The sequence below is a fragment of the Phaenicophaeus curvirostris genome, unplaced genomic scaffold (assembly GCF_032191515.1).
Source record: "Phaenicophaeus curvirostris isolate KB17595 unplaced genomic scaffold, BPBGC_Pcur_1.0 scaffold_299, whole genome shotgun sequence".
NCBI lineage: Eukaryota > Metazoa > Chordata > Aves > Cuculiformes > Cuculidae > Phaenicophaeus > Phaenicophaeus curvirostris.
The window spans coordinates 98,018-117,618 of NW_027206909.1; the positions used below are offsets into that span (position 1 = coordinate 98,018).

The 19,601-nt window shown below is 58.9% G+C and overlaps 2 protein-coding genes and 1 non-coding gene across 4 annotated transcripts; all 3 read right to left on the bottom strand.

The window, feature by feature from the left end:
- Nucleotides 1-149: 149 nt before the first annotated feature.
- On the bottom strand, nt 150-14,190 carry LOC138734896 (large ribosomal subunit protein uL16). The gene is made up of 6 exons (XM_069882719.1): nt 14,087-14,190; nt 13,672-13,730; nt 13,447-13,554; nt 12,670-12,808; nt 1,409-1,571; nt 150-465 (listed from the first exon to the last, which is right to left on the bottom strand). Exons 1-6 carry the CDS (start codon nt 14,107-14,109, stop codon nt 310-312), a joined length of 648 nt encoding a protein of 215 aa, XP_069738820.1. The 5' UTR covers nt 14,110-14,190; the 3' UTR covers nt 150-309.
- LOC138734902 (small nucleolar RNA SNORA70) lies at nt 11,717-11,863 on the bottom strand. Its single transcript, XR_011339650.1, has one exon. It is a non-coding gene; the product is annotated as a small nucleolar RNA SNORA70 (small nucleolar RNA).
- Nucleotides 14,191-15,358: 1,168 nt separating the features above from the next.
- Nucleotides 15,359-19,531, bottom strand: NDUFB11 (NADH:ubiquinone oxidoreductase subunit B11). 2 transcript variants are annotated; one of them, XM_069882714.1, is made up of 4 exons: nt 19,343-19,531; nt 18,427-18,477; nt 17,738-17,868; nt 15,359-15,586 (listed from the first exon to the last, which is right to left on the bottom strand). In XM_069882714.1, exons 1-4 carry the CDS (start codon nt 19,487-19,489, stop codon nt 15,463-15,465), a joined length of 453 nt encoding a protein of 150 aa, XP_069738815.1. In that variant the 5' UTR covers nt 19,490-19,531; the 3' UTR covers nt 15,359-15,462. The 2 variants fall into 2 exon arrangements, with proteins under 2 accessions (XP_069738815.1, XP_069738816.1); XM_069882715.1 differs by lacking the exon at nt 18,427-18,477 and having other exon boundaries at nt 19,343-19,530.
- Nucleotides 19,532-19,601: the final 70 nt, after the last annotated feature.

The window sequence follows — 19,601 nt, forward strand, 5'->3', positions numbered from 1 at the left end:
CCCCCCCAAAACCCCTTTTACCCCCTTTAATTTCCCCCCTTAAAGCCCCCCAATCCCACTAATTACCCCCTGAGCCCCCCCAAACCCCTAATCACCCCCCTGAACCCCCAAATCCAACCCCTGAACCCCAAAAACCCCTCAGACTCCAAGCAGCCCCACAAGCCCCTTTATTCCCTATGGGATTCGGGGCCCCGGGGGAGGCGCTTTGGGGGCCCCCCCCCCCGGGTCCAAAGAAGGGGGGGGGCTGGGGGTAAAAGGGGGGGGTCCCGGTGGTTGTTTTGGGGTCCCCCCCGGGGTTTTTTGGGGGGCTCAGGCCGCGTGCAGCGCCCGCCAGCGGTCGAGGGGCCCCCGAGCCGGGACGTATTTGACTCCGCAGCCGTCGGGGATCAAGCGCTTCTGAGCCACCATCTCCTCGAAGGCGTCGGCGTTGAACTTGGTGAACCCCCATTTCTTGGAGATGTGGATCTGGGGGACCCCAAAAATAGCAGAGACCCCCCCCAAAAAATTAAAGACACCCCCCAAAAAACCCCCCTCAGGGCAGCTCGAGCGGCTCCTGAGGAACCGAAGGATTCTAGGACCCCCCCCCCCAAAATCCCCTCCCGGCTCCCAAGGAAGCCCAGGAGCACCCCAAAACCTTCAGACCCCCCCCCCAAACCCCTGAGACACCCCCAAAACCCCAAGCCCCCCCCCCAAACCCCAAGGGAGCCCCCCAAAATCAAGGGACACCCCCCCCCCTCCATCACCCTCAGAGCGATAAGGAGAGCCTGGATGTTTTGGGGTGACTCCAGGACCCCCCCAAATCCCCTTCCAGCTCCCAAGGAAGCCCAGGAGCACCCCAAAACCTTCAGACCCCCCCCCAAACCCCTGAGACACCCCCAAAACCCCAAGAGAGCCCCCCAAAACCAAGGGACACCCCCCCCTCCATCACCCTTAGAGCAATAAGGAGAGCCTGGATGTTTTGGGGTGACTCCAGGACCCCCCCCAAATCCCCTCCCGGCTCCCAAGGAAGCCCAGGAGCACCCCAAAACCTTCAGAGCAACCCCCCAAACCCCTGAGACACCCCAAAACCCCAGGGACACCCCCCCTCCCCCCCAAAACCAAGAGACACCCCCCCCCCATCACCCCCAGAGCATCCCAAGCTGAGAGCGAGAACCTCAAGTTTTGGGGTGACTCTAGGCCCCCCCAAATCCTCTGTTGGCTCTAGGGGGGGGGTCAGGGGGACCCCAAAAATCCTGGGGCACCCCAAAAACCCCCCCTCGAAGCCTCTTAGCGCGGGTTCAGAGGCACCAAACGCTCCGTGTTCCGAGCTTCATTCAGAAGGAGGCGGCTCGGTTGATGGTGGGGTCCCCAAATCTCACCTCCTGGCCCCCCCGAACCCCAAAATTGAAGCCCAGGGGCCCCCCCAAACCTTCTGTCGCCCCGGGAACTTGAACTTGGCGCGTCGCAGAGCTTCCACCACGTGCTCCTTGTTCTGCGCTTTGGTTCGGATCGACATGATCACCTGCCCGATGTGCACCCGGGCGACGGTTCCCTGGGGCTTCCCGAAGGCTCCTCGCATCCCCGTCTGCAGCCTGGGGGGGAAAAACGGGGTGAGGGGACCCCAAAAACCACCTCAGCACCCCAAAAATCCGCTCCGGCAGCTCCAAAAACCCTCCCTGCAGCCCCAAAAACCACACAGAGCGAAGCTTCAACTCTCTGAGCGCCCCCAGATCCCAAATCTCATCCCCGTCTGCAGCCTTGGGGAGGGAAAATGGGGTGACGGGACCCCAAAAACCATCCCTGAACCCCAAAAAACCCTCTCAGCACCCCAAAAACCCTCCCTGAACCCCCAAAAACCCTCTCCAGCAGCCCCAAAAAACCCTCCCTGCAGCCCCAAAAACCACACGGAGCGTCTCTTCAACTCTCTGAGCGTCCCCAGATCCCAAATCTCATCCCCATCTGCAGCCTTGGGGGGGAAAATGGGGTGAGGGGACCCCAAAAACCATCCCTGAACCCCAAAAAACCCTCTCAGCACCCCAAAAACCCTCCCCGAACCCCAAAAATCCGCTCTGGCAGCTCCAAAAACCCTCCCTGCAGCCCCAAAAACCACACGGAGCGAATCTTCAACTCTCTGAGTGCCCCCAGATCCCAAATCTCATCCCCGTCTGCAGCCTTGGGGGGGGAAAATGGGGTGAGGGGACCCCAAAAACCACCCCAGCACCCCAAAAAACCACCTCAGCACCCCAAAAATCCCTCTAGCACCCCCAAAAACCCTCTCAGTAGCCCCAAAAACCCTCCCTGCAGCCTCAAAAATCACACGGAGCGTCTCCTCAACTCTCTGAGCGCCCCCAGATCCCAAATCTCATCCCCATCTGCAGCCTTGGGGGGGGAAAAATGGAGTGAGGGGACCCCAAAAACCATCCCAGCACCCCAAAAAACCACCTCAGCACCCCAAAAACCCTCCCCGAACCCCAAAAATCCACTTCAGCAGCTCCAAAAACCCTCCCTGCAGCCCCAAAAATCACACGGAGCGAAGCTTCAACTCTCTGAGCGTCCCCAGATCCCAAATCTCATCCCCATCTGCAGCCTTGGGGGGGGAAAATGGGGTGAGGGGACCCCAAAAACCATCCCAGCACCCCAAAAAACCCTCTCAGCACCCCAAAAAGCCTCCCAGAACCCCTAAAAACCCTCCCTGCAGCCTCAAAAATCACACAGAGCGTCTCTTCAACTCTCTGAGCCTCCCCAGATCCCAAATCTCATCCCCGTCTGCAGCCTTGGGGAGGGAAAATGGGGTGAGGGGACCCCAAAAACCACCCCAGCACCCCAAAAACCCACCTCAGCACCCCAAAAACTCTCCCAGTACCCCAAAAACCCTCCCTTGAGCCTCAAAAACCACACGGAGCGAAGCTTCAACTCTCTGAGCGCCCCCAGATCCCAAATCTCATCCCCATCTGCAGCCTTGGGGGGGAAAATGGGGTGAGGGGACCCCAAAAACCATCCCAGCACCCCAAAAAACCACCTCAGCACCCCAAAAACCCTCCCTGAACCCCAAAAATCCACTCCAGCAGCTCCAAAAACCCTCCCTGCAGCCCCAAAAACCACACGGAGCGTCTCTTCAACTCTCTGAGCGCCCCCAGATCCCAAATCTCATCCCCATCTGCAGCCTTGGGGGGGGAAAATGGGGTGAGGGGACCCCAAAAACCATCCCAGCACCCCAAAAACCCACCTCAGCACCCCAAAAACCCTCTCAGTAGCCCCAAAAACTCTCCCTGCAGCCCCCAAAATCACACGGAGCGTCTCTTCAACTCTCTGAGCGCCCCCAGATCCCAAATCTCATCCCCATCTGCAGACTTGGGGGGGGAAAATGGGGTGAGGGGACCCCAAAAACCCTCCCAGCACCCCAAAAAACCACCTGAGCACCCCAAAAAGCCTCCCAGTACCCCAAAAAACCCTCCCTGGAGCCTCAAAAACCACACGGAGCGAAGCTTCAACTCTCAGAGCGTCCCCAGATCCCAAATCTCATCCCCGTCTGCAGCCTTGGGGGGGGGAAAATGGGGTGAGGGGACCCCAAAAACCCTCCCAGCACCCCAAAAAACCACCTGAGCACCCCAAAAACCCTCCCCAAGCCCCCAAAATCTGCTTCATCAGCCCCAAAAACCCTCCCTGGAGCCTCAAAAATCACACAGAGAGTCTCTTCAACTCTCTGAGCGCCCCCATATCCCAAATCTCATCCCTGTCTGCAGCCTTAGGGGGGGAAAATGGGGTGAGGGGACCCCAAAAACCATCCCAGCACCCCAAAAAACCCTCTCAGCACCCCAAAAAGCCCCCCAGTACCCCCAAAAACCCTCCCTGGAGCCTCAAAAATCACACAGAGCGTCTCTTCAACTCTCTGAGCGCCCCCAGATCCCAAATCTCATCCCCGTCTGCAGCCTTGGGGGGGGAAAATGGGGTGAGGGGACCCCAAAAACCATCCCAGCACCCCAAAAACCCACCTCAGCACCCCAAAAACTCTCCCAGTACCCCAAAAACCCTCCCTGGAGCCTCAAAAACCACACGGAGCGAATCTTCAACTCTCTGAGCGCCCCCAGATCCCAAATCTCATCCCCGTCTGCAGCCTTGAGGGGGGAAAATGGGGTGAGGGGACCCCAAAAACCACCCCAGCACCCCAAAAAACCACCTCAGCACCCCAAAAACCCTCCCTGTACCCCCAAAAACCCTCTCAGCAGCCCCAAAAACCCTCCCTGCAGCCCCAAAAACCACACGGAGCGAATCTTCAACTCTCTGAGCGCCCCCAGATCCCAAATCTCATCCCCGTCTGCAGCCTTCGGGGGGGAAAATGGGGTGAGGAGACCCCAAAACCCATCCCTGAACCCCAAAAAACCACCTCAGCACCCCAAAAAGCCTCCCAGAACCCCAAAAAACCCTCTCTGGAGCCCCAAAAACCACACGGAGCGAATCTTCAACTCTCTGAGCGCCCCCAGATCCCAAATCTCATCCCCGTCTGCAGCCTTGGGGGGGGAAAATGGGGTGAGGGGACCCCAAAAACCATCCCAGCACCCCAAAAACCCACCTCAGCACCCCAAAAATCCCTCTAGCACCCCCAAAAACCCTCCCTTGAGCCTCAAAAACCACACAGAGCGTCTCTTCAACTCTCTGAGCGTCCCCAGATCCCAAATCTCATCCCCGTCTGCAGCCTTGGGGGGGAAAATGGGGTGAGGGGACCCCAAAAACCATCCCTGAACCCCAAAAAACCACCTCAGCACCCCAAAAATCCCCCCAGTACCCCCCAAAACCCTCCCTGGAGCCCCAAAAACCACACGGAGCGTCTCTTCAACTCTCTGAGCGTCCCCAGATCCCAAATCTCATCCCCATCTGCAGCCTTGGGGGGGGTAATCGGGGTGAGGGGACCCCAAAAACCATCCCAGCACCCCAAAAAACCACCTGAGCACCCCAAAAATCCCTCTAGCACCCCCAAAAACCCTCTCAGTAGCCCCAAAAAACCCTCCCTGGAGCCCCAAAAATCACACGGAGCGAATCTTCAACTCTCAGAGCGTCCCCAGATCCCAAATCTCATCCCCGTCTGCAGCCTTGGGGGGGGGAAACGGGGTGAGGGGACCCCAAAAACCACCCCAGCACCCCAAAAAACCACCTCAGCACCCCAAAAACCCTCCCTGAACCCCCAAAATCCAGTTCAGCAGCCCCAAAAACCCTCCCTGCAGCCTCAAAAAACACACAGAACGAATCTTCAACTCTCTGAGCGTCCCCAGATCCCAAATCTCATCCCCATCTGCAGCCTTGGGGAGGGAAAATGGGGTGAGGGGACCCCAAAAACCATCCCAGCACCCCAAAAAACCACCTCAGCACCCCAAAAAGCCTCCCAGTACCCCCAAAAACCCTCCCTGCAGCCTCAAAAACCACACGGAGCGTCTCTTCAACTCTCTGAGCGCCCCCAGATTCCAAATCTCATCCCCGTCTGCAGCCTTGGGGGGGGAAAATGGGGTGAGGGGACCCCAAAAACCCTCCCAGCACCCCAAAAAACTCTCTCAGCACCCCAAAAACCCTCCCCGAACCCCAAAAATCCACTCCGGCAGCTCCAAAAACCCTCCCTGCAGCCCCAAAAACCACACGGAGCGAAGCTTCAACTCTCTGAGCGCCCCCAGATCCTAAATCTCATCCCCATCTGCAGCCTTGGGGGGGGAAAATGGGGTGAGGAGACCCCAAAAACCATCCCTGAACCCCAAAAAACCACCTCAGCACCCCAAAAAGCCTCCCAGAACCCCTAAAAACCCTCCCTGCAGCCCCAAAAACCACACGGAGCGAATCTTCAACTCTCTGAGCGTCCCCAGATCCCAAATTTCATCCCCGTCTGCAGCCTTGGGGGGGGAAACAGGGTGAGGGGACCCCAAAAACCACCCCTGAACCCCAAAAAACCCTCTCAGCACCCCAAAAAGCCTCCCTGAACCCCCAAAATCCGCTCTGGCAGCTCCAAAAACCCTCCCTGCAGCCCCAAAAACCACACGGAGCGAAGCTTCAACTCTCAGAGCGTCCCCAGATCCCAAATCTCATCCCCGTCTGCAGCCTTAGGGGGGGAAAATGGGGTGAGGGGACCCCAAAAACCATCCCTGAACCCCAAAAAACCCTCTCAGCACCCCAAAAAGCCCCCCAGTACCCCCAAAAACCCTCCCTGGAGCCTCAAAAATCACACAGAGAGTCTCTTCAACTCTCTGAGTGCCCCCATATCCCAAATCTCATCCCTGTCTGCAGCCTTAGGGGGGGAAAATGGGGTGAGGGGACCCCAAAAACCATCCCTGAACCCCAAAAACCCACCTCAGCACCCCAAAAACCCTCCCAGAACCCCCAAAAACCCTCCCTGCAGCCTCAAAAATCACGCAGAGCGTCTCTTCAACTCTCTGAGCGCCCCCAGATCCCAAATCTCATCCCCGTCTGCAGCCTTGGGGGGGGAAAATGGGGTGAGGGGACCCCAAAAACCCTCCCAGCACCCCAAAAAACCACCTCAGCACCCCAAAAACCCTCCCTGAACCCCCAAAAACCCTCTCAGTACCCCCAAAAACCCTCCCTGGAGCCTCAAAAACCACACAGAGCATCTCTTCAACTCTCTGAGCGTCCCCAGATCCCAAATCTCATCCCCATCTGCAGCCTTGGGGGGGGGAATCGGGGTGAGGGGACCCCAAAAACCCTCCCTGAACCCCAAAAAACCACCTCAGCACCCCAAAAATCCCTCTAGCACCCCCAAAATCCACTTCAGCAGCCCCAAAAACCCTGCCTGCAGCCCCAAAAACCACACGGAGCGAATCTTCAACTCTCTGAGTGTCCCCAGATCCCAAATCTCATCCCCGTCTGCAGCCTTGGGGGGGGAAAATGGGGTGAGGGGACCCCAAAAACCATCCCAGCACCCCAAAAAACCACCTCAGCACCCCAAAAACCCTCCCTGGAGCCTCAAAAATCACACGGAGCGAATCTTCAAGTCTCTGAGCGCCCCCAGATCCCAAATCTCATCCCCGTCTGCAGCCTTGGGGGGGGAAAATGGGGTGAGGGGACCCCAAAAACCATCCCAGCACCCCAAAAACCCACCTCAGCACCCCAAAAACCCTCTCAGTAGCCCCAAAAACTCTCCCTGCAGCCCCCAAAATCACACGGAGCGAATCTTCAACTCTCTGAGCGCCCCCAGATCCCAAATCTCATCCCCATCTGCAGACTTGGGGGGGGAAAATGGGGTGAGGGGACCCCAAAAACCCTCCCAGCACCCCAAAAAACCACCTGAGCACCCCAAAAAGCCTCCCAGTACCCCAAAAAACCCTCCCTGGAGCCTCAAAAACCACACGGAGCGAAGCTTCAACTCTCAGAGCGTCCCCAGATCCCAAATCTCATCCCCGTCTGCAGCCTTGGGGGGGGGAAAATGGGGTGAGGGGACCCCAAAAACCCTCCCAGCACCCCAAAAAACCACCTGAGCACCCCAAAAACCCTCCCCAAGCCCCCAAAATCTGCTTCATCAGCCCCAAAAACCCTCCCTGGAGCCTCAAAAATCACACAGAGAGTCTCTTCAACTCTCTGAGCGCCCCCATATCCCAAATCTCATCCCTGTCTGCAGCCTTAGGGGGGGAAAATGGGGTGAGGGGACCCCAAAAACCATCCCAGCACCCCAAAAAACCCTCTCAGCACCCCAAAAAGCCCCCCAGTACCCCCAAAAACCCTCCCTGGAGCCTCAAAAATCACACAGAGCGTCTCTTCAACTCTCTGAGCGCCCCCAGATCCCAAATCTCATCCCCGTCTGCAGCCTTGGGGGGGGAAAATGGGGTGAGGGGACCCCAAAAACCATCCCAGCACCCCAAAAACCCACCTCAGCACCCCAAAAACTCTCCCAGTACCCCAAAAACCCTCCCTGGAGCCTCAAAAACCACACGGAGCGAATCTTCAACTCTCTGAGCGCCCCCAGATCCCAAATCTCATCCCCGTCTGCAGCCTTGAGGGGGGAAAATGGGGTGAGGGGACCCCAAAAACCACCCCAGCACCCCAAAAAACCACCTCAGCACCCCAAAAACCCTCCCTGTACCCCCAAAAACCCTCTCAGCAGCCCCAAAAACCCTCCCTGCAGCCCCAAAAACCACACGGAGCGAATCTTCAACTCTCTGAGCGCCCCCAGATCCCAAATCTCATCCCCGTCTGCAGCCTTCGGGGGGGAAAATGGGGTGAGGAGACCCCAAAACCCATCCCTGAACCCCAAAAAACCACCTCAGCACCCCAAAAAGCCTCCCAGAACCCCAAAAAACCCTCTCTGGAGCCCCAAAAACCACACGGAGCGAATCTTCAACTCTCTGAGCGCCCCCAGATCCCAAATCTCATCCCCGTCTGCAGCCTTGGGGGGGGAAAATGGGGTGAGGGGACCCCAAAAACCATCCCAGCACCCCAAAAACCCACCTCAGCACCCCAAAAATCCCTCTAGCACCCCCAAAAACCCTCCCTGGAGCCTCAAAAACCACACAGAGCGTCTCTTCAACTCTCTGAGCGTCCCCAGATCCCAAATCTCATCCCCGTCTGCAGCCTTGGGGGGGAAAATGGGGTGAGGGGACCCCAAAAACCATCCCTGAACCCCAAAAAACCACCTCAGCACCCCAAAAATCCCCCCAGTACCCCCCAAAACCCTCCCTGGAGCCCCAAAAACCACACGGAGCGTCTCTTCAACTCTCTGAGCGTCCCCAGATCCCAAATCTCATCCCCATCTGCAGCCTTGGGGGGGGTAATCGGGGTGAGGGGACCCCAAAAACCATCCCAGCACCCCAAAAAACCACCTGAGCACCCCAAAAATCCCTCTAGCACCCCCAAAAACCCTCTCAGTAGCCCCAAAAAACCCTCCCTGGAGCCCCAAAAATCACACGGAGCGAATCTTCAACTCTCAGAGCGTCCCCAGATCCCAAATCTCATCCCCGTCTGCAGCCTTGGGGGGGGGAAACGGGGTGAGGGGACCCCAAAAACCACCCCAGCACCCCAAAAAACCACCTCAGCACCCCAAAAACCCTCCCTGAACCCCCAAAATCCAGTTCAGCAGCCCCAAAAACCCTCCCTGCAGCCTCAAAAAACACACAGAACGAATCTTCAACTCTCTGAGCGTCCCCAGATCCCAAATCTCATCCCCATCTGCAGCCTTGGGGAGGGAAAATGGGGTGAGGGGACCCCAAAAACCATCCCAGCACCCCAAAAAACCACCTCAGCACCCCAAAAAGCCTCCCAGTACCCCCAAAAACCCTCCCTGCAGCCTCAAAAACCACACGGAGCGTCTCTTCAACTCTCTGAGCGCCCCCAGATTCCAAATCTCATCCCCGTCTGCAGCCTTGGGGGGGGAAAATGGGGTGAGGGGACCCCAAAAACCCTCCCAGCACCCCAAAAAACTCTCTCAGCACCCCAAAAACCCTCCCCGAACCCCAAAAATCCACTCCGGCAGCTCCAAAAACCCTCCCTGCAGCCCCAAAAACCACACGGAGCGAAGCTTCAACTCTCTGAGCGCCCCCAGATCCTAAATCTCATCCCCATCTGCAGACTTGGGGGGGGAAAATGGGGTGAGGAGACCCCAAAAACCATCCCTGAACCCCAAAAAACCACCTCAGCACCCCAAAAAGCCTCCCAGAACCCCTAAAAACCCTCCCTGCAGCCCCAAAAACCACACGGAGCGAATCTTCAACTCTCTGAGCGTCCCCAGATCCCAAATCTCATCCCCGTCTGCAGCCTTGGGGGGGGAAACAGGGTGAGGGGACCCCAAAAACCACCCCTGAACCCCAAAAAACCCTCTCAGCACCCCAAAAAGCCTCCCTGAACCCCCAAAATCCGCTCTGGCAGCTCCAAAAACCCTCCCTGCAGCCCCAAAAACCACACGGAGCGAAGCTTCAACTCTCAGAGCGTCCCCAGATCCCAAATCTCATCCCCGTCTGCAGCCTTAGGGGGGGAAAATGGGGTGAGGGGACCCCAAAAACCATCCCTGAACCCCAAAAAACCCTCTCAGCACCCCAAAAAGCCCCCAGTACCCCCAAAAACCCTCCCTGGAGCCTCAAAAATCACACAGAGAGTCTCTTCAACTCTCTGAGTGCCCCCATATCCCAAATCTCATCCCTGTCTGCAGCCTTAGGGGGGGAAAATGGGGTGAGGGGACCCCAAAAACCATCCCTGAACCCCAAAAACCCACCTCAGCACCCCAAAAACCCTCCCAGAACCCCCAAAAACCCTCCCTGCAGCCTCAAAAATCACGCAGAGCGTCTCTTCAACTCTCTGAGCGCCCCCAGATCCCAAATCTCATCCCCGTCTGCAGCCTTGGGGGGGGAAAATGGGGTGAGGGGACCCCAAAAACCCTCCCAGCACCCCAAAAAACCACCTCAGCACCCCAAAAACCCTCCCTGAACCCCCAAAAACCCTCTCAGTACCCCCAAAAACCCTCCCTGGAGCCTCAAAAACCACACAGAGCATCTCTTCAACTCTCTGAGCGTCCCCAGATCCCAAATCTCATCCCCATCTGCAGCCTTGGGGGGGGGAATCGGGGTGAGGGGACCCCAAAAACCCTCCCTGAACCCCAAAAAACCACCTCAGCACCCCAAAAATCCCTCTAGCACCCCCAAAATCCACTTCAGCAGCCCCAAAAACCCTGCCTGCAGCCCCAAAAACCACACGGAGCGAATCTTCAACTCTCTGAGTGTCCCCAGATCCCAAATCTCATCCCCGTCTGCAGCCTTGGGGGGGGAAAATGGGGTGAGGGGACCCCAAAAACCACCCCAGCACCCCAAAAAACCCTCTCAGCACCCCAAAAAGCCCCCCAGTACCCCCAAAAACCCTCCCTGGAGCCTCAAAAACCACACGGAGCGAATCTTCAACTCTCTGAGCGCCCCCAGATCCCAAATCTCATCCCTGTCTGCAGCCTTAGGGGGGGAAAATGGGGTGAGGGGACCCCAAAAACCATCCCTGAACCCCAAAAACCCACCTCAGCACCCCAAAAACCCTCCCAGAACCCCCAAAAACCCTCCCTGCAGCCTCAAAAATCACGCAGAGCGTCTCTTCAACTCTCTGAGCGCCCCCAGATCCCAAATCTCATCCCCGTCTGCAGCCTTAGGGGGGGAAAATGGGGTGAGGGGACCCCAAAAACCCTCCCTGAACCCCAAAAAACCACCTCAGCACCCCAAAAATCCCTCTAGCACCCCCAAAACCCCTCCCTTGAGCCTCAAAAATCACACAGAGCGTCTCTTCAACTCTCTGAGCGCCCCCAGATCCCAAATCTCATCCCCGTCTGCAGCCTTGGGGGGGGAAAATGGGGTGAGGGGACCCCAAAAACCATCCCAGCACCCCAAAAAACCACCTCAGCACCCCAAAAACCCTCCCTGAACCCCCAAAAACCCTCTCAGTACCCCCAAAAACCCTCCCTGGAGCCTCAAAAACCACACAGAGCATCTCTTCAACTCTCTGAGCGTCCCCAGATCCCAAATCTCATCCCCATCTGCAGCCTTGGGGGGGGGAATCGGGGTGAGGGGACCCCAAAAACCCTCCTAGCACCCCAAAAAACCACCTCAGCACCCCAAAAACCCTCCCAGTACCCCCAAACCCACCCCCTTTATAAAAAAAACCTCATGAAAACCTCCCCGTCCGCAGCCTTAGGATGGAAATTTGGGGTTGGGGGGCACCCAGGGGAACCCCCCCACCAGATCTTTGGGGTCCCCCCCAGGTTTTTGGGGTCCCCCCCAGGGGGGTGTGTGCCCCCGGCCCCTTGGGGCTCCCCGCGTTGAGGGGGGGTCGCGGGGGGCCCCTACACAGCCGGGGGGGGGGGTCGCTGTGCGCAGCCATTGCTCGCCGGGACCCACTTTTGGGGGGCCACGACCGGCTTAATTAGCTGCGGGGGGACCCCAAAATTAGAGAGGGGGTCCCCCCGAGTCCCACAGAGCCCCCCCAAGTCCCACAGAGCCCCCCCAAATCCGGGAACCCCCCCCCCCCCAGGAGGTTTTGGGGGGGGGGGGGGGGGTCAGGGAGGAGCTGGGGTTTGGGGTCTTCCCTCAGGGTCTAGGGGAGCATCAGGGTTTTGGGGACCCCCCCCAAGGATTTTGGGGTGACAGAGAGGTTTGGGGGGGGGTTGGGGTTTTGGGGAGCCCCCCCTGGGGTTTGGGGGGGGGGGCTTGGGATTTAGGGGACCCAGGGATTTTGGGGGAGAGCGTGGGGTAGAGAGAAAACCTCAGGGTGTGGAGGGGATCCCCTCAGTTTTTGGGGTACCCCTGGGGTTTTGGGGACCCCCTAGGATTTGGGGGAGACCCCGAGGATTGGGGGGAGCCCCCTAAAATTGGAGGGAGCCCCCAAAATTCACAATTTCAAGAAATCTCTATTTTTCTACGAAGCTTTTTGATGATATTACAGAGCTCGAGGCTGAAAACCTTTAAGGTTTTGGGGTTCCCCGTTAATTTTTGGGGCTCCCCGTTAATTTTTGGGGTCCCCTCAGGTTTTGGGGCCTCCCAGGATTCGGGGGACCCCCTCTAAAATTCGAGGGAGCCCCCCAAATTCACAATTTCAAGACGATTCTATTGTTTTACGAAGCTTTTTGTTGATCTCTCGGCTTCGGGGCTGCAAACCTTTAGGGTTTCGGGGTCCCCCCGGGGTTTTGGGGTCCCCCCCGGGGTTTCGGGGTCCCCCCCGGGGTTTTTGGGGTGCCCCTACCTGTCGGCCCCGGCGCACGAGAGCATTTTATTGATGCGGATGACGTGGAAGGGATGGAGGCGCACGCGGATGTGGAACCCGTCCTTCCCGCAGCTCTTCACCATGTACTTGTTGGCGCAGATGCGAGCGGCCTCCAGGGCTGTGAAATCGGGGTTCAGGGGGGCCCCCCAAAACCCAACCCCCCTCCCCAGGGCGCCCCCCAAACCCCAGGGGTCCCCCAAAACCCCCAAGGGGCTCCCCCGGATCCCAGGTGGAAGCCCCAAAGCCCCACAGGGGCTCCTCAAACCCTCAAAACTCTGAGAATTAACCCCAAAGCACCCCAAAAACTGACCCCAGACCACCCGGGGCGCCCCAAAAATGCTTAAGGGAACCCCAAAATCCTTAAGGGAACCCCCAAAACCCCAAGGGGACCCCCAAAACCCCCAAGGGGCTCCCCCAGATCCAAGGTGGAAGCCCCAAAGCCCCCCTGGGGCTCCCAAAACTCTGAGAACTAACCCCAAAACCACCTCAAAAACCCCAAAGCACCCCAAAAACTGACCCCAGACCACCCGGGGCGCCCCAAAAATGCTTAAGGGAACCCTAAAATCCTTAAGGACACCCCAAAATCCCCAGGGGAGCCCTAAAAGCCCCACGGGGCCCCCAAAAGCCCAGCCCTAAACCCCTGCGAAGCGCTCCCCGAGGCCAAGGGGCGCCCGAAAATCCTTAAGGCCCCCCCCAATCCCTCAGGACACCCCAAAAATCCTTAGAGACACCCCAAAACCCCCCCCCGGGCCGCACCCTCGGAGCTGAGCTGCTCGTACTCGTCCGAGACCATGTGGCCGCAGAGGGGGAACTCGTCCACCTTCGCCTTCTTCCTTCCCAGGTCGAAAATACGGATTTTAGGGTCTGGGGGGGTTCAAAAAAATATAAAAGGGGGTGAGGGGGGGACCCCAAGAATATGGGAGCCCCCCAAATGCCCCCCTGGAGGCTTTGGGGGGGGGAGAAAGGGGGGTGCGAACTCACCAGGGACCCCGCGGCAGAAGCGAGATTTGGGGTACGGTTTGTTCTTGCAGTAGCGGTAACTGGGGGGGGTAAAAAGGGAGGGGGGTGCAATTAGGGGGGGTAATTAGGGGGGGCAAGGGGGTAAAAGGGGGGGGCAGTAAGGGGGGGGGGCAGAAAAAGAGGGGGAACCAAAAGAGGGGGGCATCAAAAGTGAGGGGGGGGAAAAAGGGGAGGGACCAAAAGGGAGTGGGGGACAAAAAAAGAGTGGGGACAATAGGGATCAATGGGGGGTGGGGGGGTAATAGGGAACCAGGGATCGATGCGGAGGGTGGGGGGGGTCGATAGGGGAGCGCCCCCCCCACTCCCACCCCCCCCCGTGAACGTCACGGGCCGCGAATGACGTCACCGGGCCCCGCCGTGACGTCACGCCGCTCACCATCGCGCCGGGCGGCGGCCCATGGCGGCTCTCGGGGACCTGGGGGGGACACAGAGAAGCGGATTTAGGCTTTGGGGGGCTGGGGTGGGGCTCAGGGAGGGTTCCAGGCCCGGTCCCGGCCCGGTCCCGCCGCGAGGCCTCCCCACCCCCGGCCCTCACCTCGCCGTGCGCGAAAGAGAGCGCGGCGGCGCCTGCGCGCGGCTTTTATACCCGCGCCGCCCCGCGCTTCCGGTCGCGCCCCGCGACTTCCGGGCGCTGGGAGGGAGGGGGGTTAGGGACGAGCTCCGCGCATGCGCAGAGAGGAGTCGGCGCGCCTTTTTCGCACACCCCCCCCCCGCGCCTACACAACCCACTTCCGGTCACGGGGTGGGGGGGCTGAGCGCTGATTGGAGGACGCGGAGGTCTTATTTGCATAGCCACGCCCCCTGTGTCACGTGCCCCTGTCATTTGCATAAAGGGGCGTGGATTGCGCGGCGCGCTGCTCCCCCTCCCCCCCCGGGGACCCCTATAGACCCCTAGAGCGACCCCCAGGACCCCTCTATTAGTCTCAGGACCCCTCTAGGGACCATCAGGACCCCCCTAAGAACCCCAAGTCTAATTTAGGGACGCCCAGGCGGCCTTTAGGCACCTCCAGGACCCCCTTGGGCACCTCCAGAACCCATTTGGGGACCCCAAGGCCACCTTAAGGACCCCCAGGGCCTCTCTAGGAGCATAAGGAGCCCCTCAGGGACCCCCGGGACCCCTCTAAGAGCCCCGGGTCGAATTTAGGGACCCCCAGGACCCCTTTAGGGACCTCCAGGATGACTTTGGGGAGCCCCACGACCCCTCTAGGGATCCCTAGGACGCATCAAGGACCCCCAGGACCCCTCTAGGGACTATAGGGGCCTTTGGAGCCCATAGGAACTCAAGGAGAGGGGGAGGCATTAGGACCATGTGGAGCCTGCGAGCTGTCGCCGCCTGATGACGCAATCGAGCCGCAGGGGCTGCTGGGAAATGTAGTCCAGGCCGCGCTAAACCCTCCCTTCTCCTCTCTCCCAGTGGTTTTCCGCCCCCCCAGTCCATCCCAGTTCATCCCAGTTCCTCCCACTGCCCCTCCCAGTCCAACCCAGCCTCTTCCACCTCCTCCCAGTGCCCCCCCAGCCCTCCCAGTCCAATCCTACATCATCCCAGTCTCTCCCAGTTCCCCCCCCAGCTCCTCCCAGTCCACCCCAGTGCCTCCCAGTACCCCCCCCCCACCCCCAGTGCCCCCCAAACTGGGAACCAGGTGCCTAATTGAGCCCCCCCGACTCTTTATTAATAGACTGAAGAGAGAAAAAAACTGATACGGGGGGACGCCAGGATTTGGGGGGGGTCCCAAGGCTCGGGACCCCCCTCTTTCAGTCCTGGGGGGGCAGGGGGAGCCGCGCGGGGTCGTAGTAGTTTGGGGTGAGCAGGGGCTCCCCCCGCGCCTCGCGCTCCCGCACCAGCCGCTCGGCCTCGCGCCGCGACCACGACTGCAGCCTGGGGGGGGGAGAAACGGGGGGGTCGGGGGGCGCCCCGAAACCCGAGGGGGGCACCACACGCACCCCAAAGCCCTCAAAATCCACCTCAGGGACCTCAAAGGCACTAAAAACCACCCCAAAACCAACCAAAAAGCCCCCAAAACCACCTCGGTGACCCCAAAGGAACCCAAAATTCTTAGTAATGGCCCCAAAATCCTTAGTAATGGGCCCAAAATCCTTAGTAATGGGCCCAAAACCACCTTGGTGACCCCAAAGGAACCCAAAATCCTTAGTAATGGCCCCAAAATCCTTAGTAATGGCTCCAAAACCACCTTGGTGACCCCAAAGGAACCCAAAATCCTTAGTAATGGCCCCAAAATCCTTAGTAATGGCCCCAAAACCACCTTGGTGACCCCAAAGGAACCCAAAATCCTTAGTAATGGCCCCAAAATCCTTATTAATGTGCCCAAAATCCTTATTAACGGCCCCAAAACCACCCAAAACCAACTTAGTGACCCCAAAAGAACCCAAAATCCTTATTAATGGCCCCAAAATCCTTATTAATGGTCCCAAAATCCTTATTAATGGTCCCAAAACCACCTTGGTGACCCCAAAGGAAACCAAAATCCTTATTAATGGCCCCAAAATCCTTATTAATGGTCCCAAAATCCTTAGTAATGGTCCCAAAACCACCTTGGTGACCCCAAAGGAAACCAAAATCCTTATTAATGGCCCTCAAATCCTTATTAATGGCCCAAAATCCTTATTAATGGCCCCAAAACCACCTCAGTGACCCCAAAGGAACCCAAAATCCTTATTAATGGTCCTAAAATCCTTATTAATGGCCCCAAAAACACCTTAGTGACCCCAAAGGAACCCGAAATCCTTATTAATGGCCCTAAAATCCTTATTAATGGCCCCAAAATCCTTATTAATGGCCCCAAAATCCTTATTAATGGCCCCAAAATCCTTATTAATGGCCCCAAAACCACCTTGGTGACCCCAAAGGAACCCAAAATCCTTATTAATGGCCCCAAAACCACCTTAGTGACCCCAAAGGAACCCAAAATCCTTATTAATGACCCCAAAATCCTTATTAATGGCCCCAAAACCACCTTAGTGACCCCAAAGGAACCCAAAATCCTTATTAATGACCCCAAAATCCTTATTAATGGCTCCAAAACCACCCAAAACCACCTTGGTGACCCCAAAGGAACCCAAAATCCTTATTAATGGTCCCAAAATCCTTATTAATGGCCCCAAAACCACCCAAAACCAACTTAGTGACCCCAAAATCCACCTCAGGGACCCCCAAACCACTCAGATCCACCCCAAAACCACCTTAATGTCCCCAAAACCAACCTCAGGGACCCCAAAACCACCTTAGTGACCCCAAAATCCACCTCAGGGACCCCATAACCCACCTCGGGGACCCCAAAATCCATCTCGGGGACCCCCAAAATCCACTCTCGGGGACCCCATAACCACCCAAAACCACCTTAGTGACCCCAAAATCCACCTCAGGGACCCCCAAACCACCCAGATCCACCCCAAAACCACTTTAGTGACCACCAAATGCACCTCAGGGACCCCAAAACCATCTTAGTGACCCCAAAACCACCTTAATGACCCCAAAATCCACCTCAGGGACCCCAAAACCACCCAGATCCACCCCAAAACCACCTTAATGTCCCCATAACTCACCTCGGGGACCCCAAAACCCACCTCGGGGACCCCAAAACCACCAAGATCCACCCCAAAACCACCTTAATGTCCCCATAACTCACCTCGGGGACCCCAAAATCCACCTCGGGGACCCCCAAAATCCACCCAAAACCACCTTAGTGACCCCAAAACCCACCTCAGGGACCCCAAAACCACCCAGATCCACCCCAGAACCACCTTAATGTCCCCATAACTCACCTCGGGGACCCCAAAACCCACCTCGGGGACCCCAAGCTCCCCCCAAAACCACCCTGAGGACCCCAAAAACCCAGGAGGGGACCCCAAAACCTCCTCCTCAACCTCCCCAAGTCCCCTAACTGGGTCCAAAAAGGGCGATTCGAGGCTCCCCAAAGACCGAGGGGACCCCAAATCTGCTCTGTGTGATATTTTTTCGAGGGGACCCCCAGGTTTTGGGGTCCCCCCGGGGTTTCGGGGGGCTCCTGACCCGTAGTCGGGGAGGTAGTGGAGGAAGACGGAGCCGAGGACGATGGCGATGGAGACTCCGGACACGAAAACCGCTCGCATGTTGAGGACGTCGGCAGCCGGGTCGTCGCTGAAGCCGTGGTAATCGGGGTTCTGGGGGACCCCAAAACCCGCCCCGTCAACCCCAAAACCACCAACACCCCAAAAACCCTTAAACCCCCCCCCGCACCCCGAAATCTGAACCCAAAACCCCCACGAAACACAAAACTCGAGCCTAAAAGCTGCCCCGAAACCCAAAAATCGGGGACCTCTGGCCCCCCTGAACCCCAAAATCTTCCCCGGGGACCCCAAAACCTGGGACCCAGAAGCCCAAACCTGCCCCGTTCTCCCCCAGGGTCCCTCCCAGTCCCTCCCAGTCCCTCCCAGTCCATCCCAGTGCCTCCAAACGACCTCCCTGTTGCTCCCAGTGCCTCCCAGTGGCCCCCAGTGCCCTCCCGGTCCCTCCCAGTTCACCCCAGACCATCCCAGTCTCTCCCAGTCGCCCCCAGTGCCCTCCCAGTCGCTTCCAGTGCCCTCCCAGTGGCTCCCAGTGCCCTCCCAGTTCCTCCCAGTCACCCCTGGTGCCCTCCCAGTCGCTCCCAGTGCCCTCCCAGTCGCTCCCAGTGCCCTCCCAGTCGCTCCCAGTGCCCTTCCAGAGTCTCTCAGTCTCACCGAGCGCCTCTCAGTGGCTCCCAGTTCCTTCCAGTGGCTCCCAGTGCCCTTCTAGAGTCTCTCAGTCTCACTGAGTGCCTCTCAGTGGCTCCCAGTTCCTCCCAGTCGCTCCCAGTGCCCTCCCAGTGTCTCTCAGTCCCACTGAGCGCCCCTCAGTGGCTCCCAGTGCCCTCCCAGTGGCTCCCAGTGCCCTCCCAGTGGCTCCCGGTGCCCTCCCAGTGGCTCCCGGTGCCCTCCCAGAGTCTCTCAGTCCCACTGAGTGCCTCTCAGTGGCTCCCAGTTCCTCCCAGTCACCCCTGGTGCCCTCCCAGTGGCTCCCAGTGCCCTCCCAGTACCTCCCAGTGCCCTCCCAGAGTCTCTCAGTCCCACTGAGTGCCTCTCAGTAGCTCCCAGTTCCTCCCAGTCGCCCCTGGTGCCCTCCCAGTGGCCTCCCAGTCTCACTGAGTGCTTCTCAGTGGCTCCCAGTTCCTCCCAGTCGCCCCTGGTGCCCTCCCAGAGGCTCCCAGTGCCCTCCCAGTCACTCCCAGTGACCTTCCAGAGTCTCTCAGTCTCACTGAGTGCCTCCCAGTGGCTCCCAGTGCCCTTCCAGTACCTCCCAGTTCCCTCCCAGAGTCTCTCAGTCCCACTGAGCGCCTCTCAGTGGCTCCCAGTTCCTTCCAGTGGCTCCCAGTGACCTCCCAGCGGCTCCCAGTGGCTCCCAGTGCCCTCCCAGTGACTCCCAGTGGCTCCCAGTGACCTTCCAGAGTCTCTCAGTCCCACTGAGCGCCTCTCAGTGGCTCCCAGTTCCTCCCAGTCGCTCCTGGTGCCCTCCCAATCGCTCCCAGTGCCCTCCCAGTCGCTCCCAGTGCCCTCCCAGTGACTCCCAGTGGCTCCCAGTGCCCTCCCACTGCCTCCCAGTCCCTCCCCGCCGCCTCACCTTCCTCTGCGCCACCGCCATCGGCTCCTCGGCGTGCGCCTCCGCCCCGAGCGGGACCCTCGGCAGCTCCAGGGCCCCCGGTGGCCCCGCCGAGCGGCCGCGGGTCCCGGCGCGCAGCGCCCGCAGCGCCCTCCCCAGCGCCGCCATCTTGCCCTCTACCGACACTTCCGCTTTCCCCGACGCGCCGCTTCCGGTTGCTTCCGGGCCAATCAGGCAGCGCCGATAAGGCGTAGCCCCGCCCACCAACGCGACCCCGCCC

Coding starts and splice junctions, on each gene's coding strand:
- LOC138734896 (XM_069882719.1), bottom strand. CDS start 14,109: ATGGGCCGCCGCCCGGCGCGATG. Junction 13,731..14,086: donor GGCCGCCGCCCGGCGCGATG/GTGAGCGGCGTG, acceptor TACCCCCCCCAG/TTACCGCTACTGCAAGAACA. Junction 1,572..12,669: donor TCGTGCGCCGGGGCCGACAG/GTAGGGGCACCC, acceptor TTTCCCCCCCAG/GCTGCAGACGGGGATGCGAG.
- NDUFB11 (XM_069882714.1), bottom strand. CDS start 19,489: ATGGCGGCGCTGGGGAGGGCGCTGCGGGCGCTGCGCGCCGGGACCCGC. Junction 18,478..19,342: donor TGGCGGTGGCGCAGAGGAAG/GTGAGGCGGCGG, acceptor GAGAGACTCTAG/AAGGGCACTGGGAGCCACTG. Junction 17,869..18,426: donor GAGCCACTGAGAGGCGCTCG/GTGAGACTGAGA, acceptor GGGGTCCCCCAG/AACCCCGATTACCACGGCTT.